Here is a 14,548-nt window from a genome sequence, read left to right as displayed (position 1 = left end):
GACCTGGCAGAACCCAATCTTCACTGTATTTAAAGATATTTTCTGAATCCTTATCTGTTCAGATACAGTTTACGGAGACTCATGTCTTGGTTTTTGTCAAAGATAACTGAGGGGTTACACGGGTCTAAACATAACTCTTCATATCAGCAGTAAGACTCGAGGAAACTCTGAATTGCAGCACTTTATACTGAAAGGATCCCTAAATGATTCTTTTCTTCTCACAATCACTCAAGATCTTGAAAGTCCAGAGAGTAGCCTCAAGTCTCTCATTCCCATAAATTTAACAGAGGTCACAGCATGGCCAATTCAGCTGAAAAGTGTTATTACAGAAAAACTTGATGATACTTTTATGTTCACTGATGTGAACATAATTCTCTGGGTCTTTTAGCTACATATAGCATGTCTTATCCATAGAGACACTTCAGCAGATATATATGGTACCACGAGCAAAGTTAAAAGTGATGAATTCTCTGATTTATAACTTCTACTGATAACAAGATGATAGAAAATCTTAAATGTATGGAGTTATTATATACACTGTGTAACTTTGCTCAGCAGAGAAAGGATGTGAAAGAAGAAATATTTATCACACCTGAACTAGGGGGACACTTCCTTGAATGACCCTTGTTGCCTGTAAAGAATTGAGCTGATCTCTAACAAACGCACAAAAATCTCAAAGATAGGGTTGGCTTTGTAGGTGCTAAGTGTGGATGTGGGTCTATAATCCTTCTTGCTTTTAAGGGTCACATGCAGGGAGAAAGATGCTTATATAGAAGAGCTTTTTTTGTCTTGACAGGTTTAATCTAAAGAGATCTCAAACTGCTAAATTGACATTGCACCTCCTAAAGATTAACCACTGGATTTTAACTATCTAGACACAAGAAACTAATTATTATAACTAAACCAATTAGTGATGAGGACTAGACAAACAGGCCAGATTCTCCTCCCATTTTAAAGCTTTGGTGGCTGGCAGAACTGGACTCAACGAGAGTCCCTTGGTTATACCCCATGGAAAGCAGAGGCTGCGCTCATCCACGTTAGGCTGCAGGCTCCTGGGCACTGGTCTCCGTGTGACCCAGGAGGTTAAGCACACAACCTAGATAAATATTAATTTGTTAATCTTTCTTAAAAATCTACTTTTAAAGCTGATTCGTAGTGAAGTCACTTAGTCAGATGAAATCATTGCATACTAAACAATCCTGTTAGGGATGTTTATCCAAGCAAAGGACATTCAATTGCATTTTCATTAGTAGCACTATATGGTTATTGTCCTTAAAGGCAAGGCTCTTAAACTTAATCTATTTGCTTACAGTTCAATTTTCTTAAGAACTAAAAGCTAATTTCTACTACTCTTTGGCATTACAACATCAGGTTGCCTGTAGATTAAAAAAGAAATCTTTGAGGACCGATGGTGGTCCTGCCCAGTATTGCCGCTCTGCCAGTGCTAAGGACTCTCCGAAACTTTAAGGACTTGTGGGTTATCTAATTCTAACGATGCACATTATTAAACAGAACATTATTTAATGAGAAAGTCACTGGCCGTGATGAACAGCAGGCAATTTATCTATCAGGAAGAGTATTTTTTTAAAACAGAAAATATGTTTCTCTCTGCTAAATTCTGTACGGCTCAAGATGGGAAAGATGGTTGATCTCATCCTTTTCACTTTCTACAGCAGTTTTCTGGAAGGACAAGTCCTCCCCTTAAATGAGGGGGAGAGTTTCTGGTTTCCTTGCCTTGTATCACTCTCTGCTGTCCTACCCGCAGGACAAGGGCAGCAGAGCCTAAGGCAGAGTTCACCACTGGCTTACTGAAATAAGTAAGTAGCTGTCTGAGACTCCTCCTCTGACTTCAATCTCAAGACAGCCATGGATTTGGGGAGCCTGAAGTTGAGCCTTTCTTTTTGAAAATGGGGAAAAATATAGTTGCTTTCCTAACAGTGCTTTTTAGTTTTTAGCTTATTATCTGCTCTCTTGACTATCCCTTCTGGGAAGATGACACTGCATTTTACACTACGTTCACATGTATTTGTACTGATTTTTGTAGTGCTAACTTTAACTAAAGTCAGGGTGTATTTTACTTAGAAGTCAGTTTTCTCCATTTATCAGTTACAAAAAGCATTTCTAGCTAACAAAAGGTGTATTATAACATTAGTAAATAACGTTTTTGTTTCTTGTACAGCTTTTCAGTAAAGGTGCTGCTACAGATGATACCCTTGAGTCATCTCCAGAAGATATTTCCAGTATCGCCAGTTTTATTGAGACAAAGCTTGTAACCTGCTACTTAAAACTGAGGAAGCTTGATGAGGCTCTGAATCATTCACACAGGTAAAAATAAATATTGATTAGATACACTGCTAAGACTGAAATCAAAAATTAAACAAAGACTATGAATAAATCCTGTGCAGGAAGAATCAGTCTAATAATAAGAGGAATCAATAAAACACAACTTACACATGGCACTGACATTTAGATTGGACTAATTCTCAAAATTCGAGACATTAAGCCACATAAACATGTATACATTTACTGCTTTGATAATGCAGTAGGTAAGGATAATGCAGGTGAGTCACGTACATAGTTCAGGGCACCCTTAAAATTGAAGCTAGACAAATATAAACATGCTCAGCCTTATAGGATAGTAATGATATTATGAGAGCTCTTGATCTTTTTCAAGCCAGATTAGGTCAGGGATGGCTTCAAATTATTTTCATTACATAATTCCTCATGGGCTCACTTGTGATCCACAGCAAAGACCAGCACCACCAGCAATGCATAAAGAGCCCAGAAACAAAACTTCCACATGGTGAAGATGAAATTCCCATTAGTTTCAGATGAGTTAGGATTTTGCTGGGTTTGTGCTGCCTTTAATTAGCACTCAGGCATAACGATAGTTTCTGTTAAGCGCATGCACGTCCTGCCAGCAACACTTCATTACTGAAGTCTCCATCCATATTTTCCCTTCTATGAGAGATATTAAGATGGACACTGCAATTAGCGCAGGGTGAGGATTTTTCATACAATCATCTCAAACGAATGTAACTACAAAAGAGTAGTTACGACAAAAGAGGAGGCACATGCTTATGCATGATGCACAGGAGACAGCGGTGAAGAATAACGTGTTGGTCTAGAAACGTAATGTTGTCATGGCAGAAGGTTCATTTAGCTACATGCAAAGTCATGGGAAGTCTGAGAATCCCGACTTAATGGCAAGGTCTTTATCTGCTGTCCCTACTCATCCCCACACCTTTCCCAAGCATTTTTTGTCTGTAAAGCTATGCCTACCTGGAGCCTATACACACTGGGGGGGTGCATCCTTCAGACTAGTTCCAAGCACCATTGTGGGTTGACAGCCTGAACGCCCACGAGTGGTTAGGGAACATTATGTGCACTCCCAGGGCACATCTAGCACGGATACAGCCTGTATTCCTTTCAGGTGGAGTATTCTGTTAGGTGAGCCAAAGCATAGGAAGTGGGGAAGACTATGAGATTCCCATAAAAAACCCCAAAAAACCCAAACACACACACACACAAAAAAACAAACAACCCAACAAGAAAAATCCCAGAATGCGCTCCGCATGCAAACTAAAAACCAACCACATCTTTTCATGGCTTCTCAAAGACGATATTAGAAAAGAAAAAAAAAATTTATATATATATATATAAAGTTTGACTGGACTCCCAACTTTTGGGAAAATGGTAATGATAGCTCTCTTATTCTAACTTTGATTTCCAAGAACACTAAAATAAGGAAGCTATTTGGACAGTATCAATATAACTAGAACAGGAAATACTTTTCTTTACCTCCTTTAAATTATCTTTCTTTCAAAATAGGAAGATGCATTGACCCCGGTGCTACAGAACCTAAAGCCTATTCAGACAAGCTTTGGTTTCAATTGTCTTAAAACAGAAACCATGACCTAAGAAACCCATGACCTACAGGGAAAATAAATGCAGTCAGATTGAGATCACTGGAAAACCTGAAGGAAGGAAAAAATCCTTCACTTTTCTTTCTAATATGTTATTCTAACAATTTGTTCTTAACTCCTTTAGTTACATAGCACAAAGAAAAGTGGCAGTCAGTAATGCCTATTTTCAATATAATTCTTCTAATAACTTGCAGAATGGGAATAAATCTACTGACCATAGTTGTCACATTATGAAATGCAGGAACTGATACAATAGTATACCAATAAAAAATATTCTGAGACATAATTAACACATAGACAAAACTTGAAATACAATCAATAGCTATATTTTTTGAAAAGAGAAAATAAATTACTCTGAGCTCTCCTACTAAAAATAGCTTACTGCCATCAGTTAACTAGTGCATATGAAATTTTTATTCCCATTGAGTTTTTATGTCATCACCACATTGTAATGGTTTGCTGGTAATCCTTTGCCTTTAATCATGAATCCAAATTAAAATATTCGTTTCTGCATTTATTTGCATTTACTGAACTATTCTTTCTTTAATTTCATGTAAATTTCACAGCTCCTGCATTCATTTCTAAAGCCTTATTAACCAAAAATCAGCTTTAATATTCTCACACATAGTTGTATCAAATATATAGAAGTGGGGTTTGCTAGAAAGAAATCTTAGGAAGTATCACAACTAAGGAAACAGAGAAAAATTCCAGCAGTTCAGCTTTAAAGTCTTCAAGAACAGGCATCTTCAGGGGAATCGCTTTCCCATTCTTAATAAAGGAAAGGGAGGACAATTTATATCATCAGCTTTAGATCCTGTATGAGAAGCCACGTCTGGGTCCTCCTGAAAAGTGGAAATTGTATTCTCCGGTTTCTTAACATCAAAATTTAAGGCTGCCTTTAGTATCACTGGCACAATTGAGGACACCGGCTGGGTTCTGATCACTCATCAGGCGGATACAAAAGATTTACCCTTTGCGATCAAACCCTATTAAAACCACTTCCCATCCGTCACAGCTCTGAACAAACGTGCCACGGATTGACCTGACCAAGCAACATCTGCAGTCACCTACTTGACCACCATTTTCATCATAAGATAGCCATCAAAATAATTCCTAACTTGCAGTCTGAAGCTATAAAATGAATCACACAATATTTACATGCCCTGTGGTCCTTTTGGCCCAGGCATTATGGCATACCAGGGTTTAATGATCTTAATAACCCCATATGGCTTGCTGAGAAATTAGATTTTCCCTTTGGTTGCAGAAGGCAATTTTCAATTATAGCAGATGGCAAAACAGTGAAGGTCTGAGAAGTCAAGAACTGACTAAGAAACCTCAGATTAGTACTTAGGCCTTATGTTGCTCAGCCTAATAATGTCAGTGGTTGAATTTTTGGCTCAAGTGAAAACAATCTTGAAGCAGAGCATAGCATTTCAGCAGAGCAGTCCCCCAATTACGCCTGCTCTTCAGAGGGCCAGGCCCAACAGAGAAATCCATAAAGCTGCAGGCGCATGTGGAAAAACAACCCACAGCGCATCACGTACACAACCCAGCAACTGTTAAGATTCAATTTTGTTTGAAATTGGAGAGTGCAATGCTGAACTCCATGACAATTGAAGATGGAGGATCCTTCAAGACATGATATACACAACTTTCTCGATGAGATTCTATATCCCCTTACAGTTTCTTTGGTTATTTTGCTTTTTTCCTCCAAGCAAGCCAAAATAAATCTGCAATGACGCCACGTGACCTGCTGTTTGCACATGGGAATATAAACACAGAACCTTTCTATTAGAAATATGTTTTTTGCCGCTGCACTTGCACTTTCTCAGCTGCTATGGTCCTCATGGCACACAAGATTTGAAGAATGACAGGCACGTGGCTCGAGCCGGTTGCCTAAACATAGACTGCTGTTCGTGGAGATCCTGTACGTGGATCAAGCACTAGAAAATGTGGACGAGGTTAACGTCACCTACCCGGCAGCAAGTGACGAAGAGCATCGTGTTTCGTTTCTGCCTACTTCTGATCCCTCCCTGCCCAGCTGTAGCATGGCTGCTGGTGCCGTAGGACTCCTCTGGAAATAAGCTCCTCAGCAGGGGAACAAGGCTGCCCAGCATAGGTGAAAAGTCACACCTCTTCCCAATGGGATTGCCATCATGCTGTCAGAAGCCCACGGCTGGTGGTGGGAGGTGCATTGGGAAGTGCCATCTGGAAGGACGTTTGTGACCTGCATCCTCCCAGAGCATCCCTGGGCTCTGCTCCCTGCCCTCCTTCCCTCGATCTGGAAATTGTGGACGTAAGGGCTGAGGGGAGGAAGAGGAATCAGGCACTGTGGCATGTTTCTTTAACGTTACCGCTAAGTAATGCCTGAAAAATATGTTCATGATAATGAGGACTGCTGTACGGAGCTATCCAAAATCTTTGGGGGTTAGCAAAGATTTTCCTGTGTCCTTGCAGATTCTGCTCCGCAGCATGACCTGCTGCCAATTCTCTCCCTCCGTCCCAGAAAGGCAATGCATAGAGAATGTAATAAATCTGTAAAGCTTTTTCTGCTATGCCTTTTTATGTGTTCAGTGGAAGGCAGGGCCCTCTAATGCCTCTTGCACAATTCATAGGGAGACACATCAAGTAGAAAATAGCACCTCTGTTAAGTAGTACACGATTGCTTTAGTGATGACTTAACAGAGGGAATCTCTTATGGAGGCACAGTGGGAAAGAAAATCTACAACAGCTGAAGCCTCACAGATTTAATTCCAAATCCTTTGCATTTTTCCCAGTGACTTTTCAAACACAAAAGGCTTAAAATAATTATTAATGATCAAGCTTTATGCAATATCTGTCAGAAAAGAGGCATCTCAAAACTTGGTCAGTGTATTATAGACAGAATAAGTCAGGATTCTCTAATCCAGATTAATTCAGAACTTTGAGACTAAAAATTCAATATTCAGCTACTTCATTCCCTATCTTCCTTATTCTGCACCTTTAGAAGAGGACTATATTAAAGTAAATTGAAGAATGGAATTCTAGTGAAATATTAAATAATCAAAAGTAAATAATGCAACGATGGTATGATACAGTGCAGTCAGTGGGCATTAAAATGGAGACAGGTTAGAAGAAGAGATCAAGAGAATAGATTTTTAGGTAGAAATAGAAAAATGAGAAACATAATGGCTGATGCTGCTAATCTGTGGGAAGTCTGTACTGTAATGTATACTTTGCTCTAAACTACTCTTCTAATCTCTTTACCTCCTCAGAAAAAGGAGGAAAGAGAAAGAGAAGAATTAGCAGCACCTAATTACTTCAGCAATTGTGTTAGGCATATTGCAATATACATAATAGATGAGATATTATTAATACAAAGCTATTCCATTGAGATGCTCTGGATAATATAAACCAGAAGTACTCTTAAAAAATAATTCCTTCTCACGCAGCGTTTCAAATTTTTCTGGGTACGTCAACTTTTTATTACTTTTTAAATGAGAAGCGTTTTCTCTGGATTCTGATTCTCAACTCTGAACCATATGTTATTTCCAGGTTGGTATATCAGTGACATAGTTCCTATTTTATGGGCTGAGACTTCCTCCATTGAGGTCGAAGGCTATATTCCCCTTGACTCTCATGATGCTATACTGCAAAAACATTTATCTACACAATGTGTGGTGAGATCCTATTAAGGAAAGGCATCCTTGGGGGGGTGGAAGTAGTGACCTGGAAGAAATGCAGTTCCTCACGGAAGGAAAAAGACTAGCAACATTGAACTGTTTTCCAAGAGTTGAGATACATGACAGCAGTCCTAATGGCATCAGAAATTTTGGTGGTCAAGAAAGTGGTACTTGTACAGCTGGAAAGTGAGTGGGCAGTACGTTATGCAAACAAGACGGGGAACGCAGAGTATCTCCACTTGTGTCAAGATGTTTTGGGAACTTTGAAACAAGATCTTTCTAAATATCTTTTTGTTCTGGACCGGAGAACATTCTCCTTTTTACCACCTTCACAGCTGAGGAATCGAGACCTGTATAGCACATTTATCTTATGCTTGCAATTCAAAGCAAATTGCTGCTGCAAAACCTTTTAGCATGGCAGTTATATTTCACTTCACTGACAGAGAAAAGGCGTTGTGTGAAACCTTTTTTGGGAACCCACACTTCCTCCCTTCCTGTCTGTTTAGATATGAAAACTTCATGAGATGCTTTCTTCTGTGCACTGAAGGTCCTCACCCATAGAAGCCATTACTGCATTTATTTCTGATTGGTTGTACATAAAAAAAAAAATCCAACTGCACAAAGACAAGTCGGGTGTCCTCCTTCAGTGTAAAAGGATCTGGTCCTGTTCCTTGATCCACCTAAGTTTGGCAGAAGTTTTTTTTACCTTTGTTTGCAGCTGTTTGTTTGGTTCAGTGATAGTGACTACATTAGAAGGGATTCTTAATGATTTATCAGATTACCCATTCTGGACTCTGCCAGATTTGCCTTGATAAGCAACATTCAGTACGACTACTCTTGTAGCTACATCTTCCAAGCGGCCCTGGCTTCTTTGTCCTCAAGCTTTTTTCTCTCTAACACAGATGTTATCTGATTTTGCACGTCAATTCTTTAAAAAGAGCAGCCAGGGCAGTGAGGGAAGGGTCCTCCTTCCTTCAGGGACCAGAGCACTCATGCAAGGGTAAAAGGTCCCCAGGCACAGGGCAAGGTGGGCACAGTCACAGCCAGGCATTTGGTGGCAATAGAAAGAAAACTCCCCGCCGACCGATGCGTCTGAACCTGTCCAGCCACCAAAAGACTGAAACCAAGCTCAGGAGAAAGGCCCTACCTCCCTCACACATCCCCTCAGGTGGATCTTCTCACCACAGACACCCTCCTCCTTCCTTTCTTTAATGATTAATGCCCACTAGCATTAATCCACCGCACGCTTGTCCTCTGGGAGAAAGCGCTTCTGCATGCCTGCTTTCACAAGCCCACCAAATATTTCCACCAGCTTGTTGCAACAGGGAGGGTTTTTTTCCTCTTCAGGATGTCAGCTTTGGTAAACTCTCACACAGAGTAAGGGAGCCCGCAAGTTTTTGTGTATCCAAGACACATCCCTCTTAGTTCTCTACAACAGCACTGGGAGGAGAAATGGTTTAGAATACAAAGTTAGCTACAAGCAAATGCACCACCATGAGGTCCTCAAATAAAACTTAGATAAAATCATAACATAGCTGCACAGGCAAATTGCAGGAAAATATGATGAGGTTGATTCCTGGCTACTACAGGGTTCAGGAATTTGAGTTTCAGGAATTTGAGTGCCTCTACTAGAGTTGAACTCTTAAACCAGCCCTTGGGATCACAAAATGAAGCACGGCAGACTCAAACAGATGTAAGACTAGTACTACACTGCAGAGAATAAGCTACCTGCCATATAGATGAAACAAGGGAAAAAGAAAGTTGAGGTTCAGTGTAATTGTACAGGATTTGTCAGGTTCGCCTGTAAGTATATTGGGGCTAGATCATCAGCTGCGCTGATTGACAGCATTCACTGAAGATAAAAGCATTGTATTAGTCCACAGCAACCGAATACATGGTTCTGCAGACTACTAGCTGACACATGACTTGCACTGACATTGTATTTAACGTGGTGCTGAAGAACGCCTCGGCAACTACAGTTGTACGCTCACTCAGCACCAGCAACGTATGGACGAGCCAGCACAGCGCCCTGCCATACCGATCCGTGCTGGCTTTACGTCTCTCTGCATAGAGGCACATATTGCTTTAGCACTGAATTTTTACTTCTGCCAAACCACCTGATTCCTCTCTAATAGTCAATTATAATAGAGTATTAAAGTGCATTTGTACAGAAGACCACACTGTATCACAGGAAAGCATGGGCAACTAAGAAAAAGCTTCTGCTACTCTAATTAAAGAATAACTGCATGCACCTCTACCAACAAGCTAGCTTTTACTCACAGTACTAGCAAGAAAAATGAGTTTATCTGCTTTAGTGGTAAAATGTATTTTTCCACTTGCTTCATCTATGGAATCATCTCTTGGACTTTTCTTGGCCTATAAAGGCCAAAACACAAGTGATGTGGTGGATAGTAGCAGAGGCACTTTTTCATGTCAGTCAGATTAGAGTTAAATCCCTGTTGCATTTGGGAAGGAATTTGATAGAGAACATGCACCTCAGAGAAAAGGCAACGTGATTTCTAGCAGCCAGTTTTGATGGAGCAATCCCAGTTTCTTGCCACACCTGTTTTCTCATCACCGGGCAGCACGACTGAAAGAAAAACTTGGAGCGAAAACCACAAACTAACGTGTGCATCTTTGATTCGCATACTCCAATTGCTGTGATGAGGAGAGAGTTGATGCCTTCTTCCCCCCTCCTCACAGTCTGAAAAAAAGATAATAGGACAAACACTGTATTATTTTTAAGAGAAGATGTCAAGATGAAAAAACGGAAATGTCAAAAAAGAGGCTGATATACGGCATTACTTAAGGACTGTTTTGTTGAGAAAAACTGACCAAATGATTTACGAAAGGCTTTTAACAGGGCAGTCTTTGGATTACAGTGAAGATGAAAAATAAATGAAAATCTATTTCAAGTTTACTTTAGCCTAGTCATTTGACAGATGAGGGCAAAACCTGGCAAGAACACAAGTTTTAATCTTCAGATGTAGTGACTTTATTTGCAGTTTTGCGGATTAGAAGTTTTCTCTGTGCAAAATAAGAGCTATCCTTTTTCAGACGTTTCCTGTCGAAACTACTTTTTCTACCTGAAGCGCCCACGAGAGGCACGCGAGTAAAAAGACGAAAGGACCGACGCTTCCCCTCACGGCACAAATCACCACGTACGGAGATTGTCCCAAGCGCGTTGCAGCCGGCGTGTCCACCGCCTTCCCTTCCTAATTCTTCTTCCAAGCCTCCCTCCCGAAACCCATCCCTCCTAATTAATTACTGGGTTAACCAGCCTAGTATCAAGACCGCTCATGGCTGGAGGTGGATCTTGGAGCATGGACTTGTTCTCAGTGTGCACAGCCTGGCACATCTCTGCCTGGCCAGATGGGTCCCCCATCTGCTCCTCTTTGAAGGAGAACTTCCTGGAATTAGGGTTTTCCTCTTAACCTTTGTTTGTACGATTCCTTTGCTTCCTATTTTCATTCAGGTTTTTTTTTTTTTTCCCTTTTCACCAAAATCGCCTGAAACGGGTCAGAGGCAGATTTAAAAGCCAAAGAGACAGCTCTGCACAGTTTTAGAGCACACCTGGCATGAAGTTAGCACTGCTCTGCACAAAGGCTGCTAAACTGGAGCTCCATCAGTATGGCAAAGGGCTACTTTGGGGTAGAGTAGTAATAGAGCAGAAATTATTTCTGGTATATAGGCTACAGAGAGCCTAGCACCATCAAACCAAACTGCCAGGAGTCAAAGGTAGCTTTCTGATGTTTGCTCAAGCTATTAGGGCATGCTATAATATTTTTCAGTATAGAATTTATAGATCGGGAGAAGCAATTGATCTTTTTGAGACTAGTAAAAACTCAAGATGGAAAACGGAGAACTGATATCTAATTTTATGAAAATCTGCCACAGTTCTATATTTATTATAAGCCTATCACAGCACATCCTGCTCAAAGACTTACAGAAAATGTGTTGCTAACTACCAAGGAATTATTGATTTTTTAATTTTTTCCCCTCATAGCGCTATTGCTTGGCTGTGGTAGAACCAATAACTTGGGGGGGGGTGAGGAGAGAGAGAGAGAGGGAAAAAATAATCAATATTACTATTATCAACGGTTGACTACAGTTTACAGCAGCAATAATCTCATTTAAAATAGCTTGCAGAAGTACCAGTTGCCATCTATGTAAAGTGTTACTGTTTTGGTCAAATCATTAAATGCTGATAGTACTTGATGTTTTGATGACTTTTTTGTTGTTGTTGTTAGATTAAGTTTTGGTGACCATCAGTATTGTCTAAACTTCAGATCTGAACCATGTTTGCTGTTGGCGTTACCTTTTTGTTACTAATAAGAGTGATTTGTTCCCCTCATTAAAAACAACTAATTTTTAGCATCCCATGCCGTTTTGCACATTGTATTTTAGTTCAGTATTTAGATGTGCCCCCGGTCACTAAGGTCTGCACCTCCTCCACTAATGCCTTAAGTTACATGACATCATTCGTTTTCCCCCCACACCTTCTCCCCAGAGAGGTAGTGTCTGCAGGGTAATGCTTTCTCTCCACACAGTTTTCCGAGCATTTTTCCAATGTTGGACTGGGAAAGCATAGTTCTGAGATGCTTCCTAGTTCCTATACCACCTTCGGCTGGTCTTCAGCAGAGCTGCAGCTCCAGAGCACAGCACAGCTCTGCTCAGAGCGAGCAAAGCTTTACTCTGCCAGAAGAGAAACACCGCTGGTTACAGCTACCTTAGCTTTTCGATTTGGTGCGATAGGAGCATTGTGATGCACTTTACCCAGTTTTCTCCATTTTCCACGCACACACTAGATTATTCACAGACCAGTTTTGGCACTCACAAAATAGATTAACTTCAGAGAAAAACTACCCGTACGTTCTGCAGGAGCTGCGCACAAAATACAAGCAGCACCTAACGAAGGCACAGGAATCCAAACCATCGGCTGACCTTCAAGACAGCTTTGAGCAACATGTACGGGGACATTTTGTTTAAGGGAACAGACTAAGTCTAGTCTGAAATAAAAGCCCCAGCTATCTACAATACAGATGTAGGGGCATCAACATTAGCTTCTCTGATCTACTGATCCACTCCTTATATATCTAATGACTTGCAAATGTAGATGTAACCATTCAGAGCTTTAGGCCTTCTTCTGCATGCCTGGGAGAAAGTGCCTCCAGCGTGAATTTGATTGACAAGTCTACAGCATCTTGGAGATACCTTTAGGTTTTAACTTGTTTTGAAAGCTCCTTCTGAAGGCCACAGACATACAGTCTGTGAGTGTTGAATACACACAGAAAAGATAGTTATTGGCCTTCTAAAATGCACTGGGTGTTTCCATAAATGTGAATTTATAGCTGAATGGGTTTACATAAATATTTATGTCATAGTTTCAAGACTATGAATAAACTTTAATAAATTATCTGGTTATGAAGAGGATTAGTTCTGTGGTTATTAGTAGACTGAAATCACAAAAGCAGTAGTTTTAATGTTAACATAATATTCAAAACTTTCAAAACAAAGTTTTTCAAACTTTTTTTTTCCAAAACAAAGGGAACAGAAGCCAGTTTGCAAATTTTCTTTGTAATAGAACGTAGCGTTAATGTCTTTGGTGATGTTGTAAGCTACCATTAAATAGTTCATAAAACATGCATGTAATGATAAATATTAAACTTTGCATCCTAAAACATGCTATATGTACCTTTTCTCCAAACACTGGGAGAAGTGCTGACGAGAGAAGCCAGTCATTTGTTGGAAATCTCACAAGTGGAACTAATTAGCTGTAGAAGAAGCTGTCACTCTTGCCATCCCCCTGCTCACATCAGAAGGCTACCCTGGCCTGCCAATCTAACTGTTTAGCTTATGCTATTTTTACCTTTCCATCTTTTCCTGATATTGACTTAAAGCCCATAATTTGTTACACCTGGAATTGCATCTGTTAAATTATGAGTCTAAGAAACATGCCAAGGTCCACCCACGTAGAACCTATCACTTGTACAGAAAGAATTTCAAAATCTTGCAAGTTAACATTAAAATACATTCTAGATGCAGTTTTTCCAAGTAGATGGGTCAGACAACTGTCAGTCACGTTTGTGGAAGTAAGGGTTAACAAGAAGTTGTACTGTAGCATCTTTGCTTATGTTACCTACAAGCTAAAGGCAATATAGAATATTACCACAGGAATTTTTTTTCTAGAACAATACACAAAACACTAATCAAACTGCATTTATGATATAACCTCAATAAAAATGTTAATAATGCTCTTTCATATATCACAGCTGTCAAGAGAGAAAGCGATGGTTCATATTACATTTGAGACGTACAGTGTTGAGTTGTATAGAATAAGCGTATACAGTATGTGTCAGTCACGGTTTGATTATTAGTAGCTTTTAATGATTTAAAAATTAGAAATCTTAACTTGTCCATCTCTCATCTTTTTAAGGAGCATTATCCTGAATCCAGCTTATTTCCGGAACCACCTGCGCCAAGCTGCTGCGTTTCGGTGTTTGGAGAGATACTCTGAAGCTGCAAGGTACTCTGGTGCTCATGGATTTCTAATGGTTTCTCTATAGCGCTTTCATTCCAGCTCTCAGTAGTAAGGATATCATCTTATATCCAGGCTTTTCCAAAATCAGTGGGAGCTTTGCGTTGGCTTTGTGTATATGATCTCACATGCAGCAGAGCTCCAATTCTCCCAGTTGGCGTAACATGAATAATCCCAATTACGTCCCTAGTTGCAGTTAGACTAATGTGCGTAGGAGCATTTACTCATTCTTGGCTACAGGGGTGAGCCCTGATCAGGTCCCAGGGCCATGCTGGGGCAAAAGCTACGTGCACACAAACATCTTCCACTCCCTGGTTTCCCCATAACCCTGGGCAGAGGCTCAGGTGTGCTCCGAGTCTATGGAAGGGGGGGGGGGGGGGAAAAAAAAAAAAAAAAAAAAAAAAAAAAAAAAAAATAAAAAA

The 14,548-nt window shown here is 40.2% G+C and overlaps 1 protein-coding gene across 1 annotated transcript in view; it reads left to right on the top strand.

Moving 5' to 3' along the window:
• The window catches only part of SPATA16 (spermatogenesis associated 16), an 84,455-nt gene that overhangs the window by 16,328 nt on the left and 53,579 nt on the right, over positions 1-14,548 (top strand). Inside the window, 2 exon segments of the mRNA XM_010573090.1 lie at positions 2,180-2,325; positions 14,025-14,114. Coding sequence (XP_010571392.1) covers positions 2,180-2,325; positions 14,025-14,114 — 236 coding nt within the window.

Source organism: Haliaeetus leucocephalus, unplaced genomic scaffold (genome assembly GCF_000737465.1).
Source record: "Haliaeetus leucocephalus isolate CR32 unplaced genomic scaffold, Haliaeetus_leucocephalus-4.0 Scaffold362, whole genome shotgun sequence".
In the NCBI taxonomy this organism is placed as follows: domain Eukaryota; kingdom Metazoa; phylum Chordata; class Aves; order Accipitriformes; family Accipitridae; genus Haliaeetus; species Haliaeetus leucocephalus.
The sequence above is the reverse complement of the archived record's forward strand: the minus strand, read 5'-3'. Positions and strand labels throughout refer to the sequence as shown.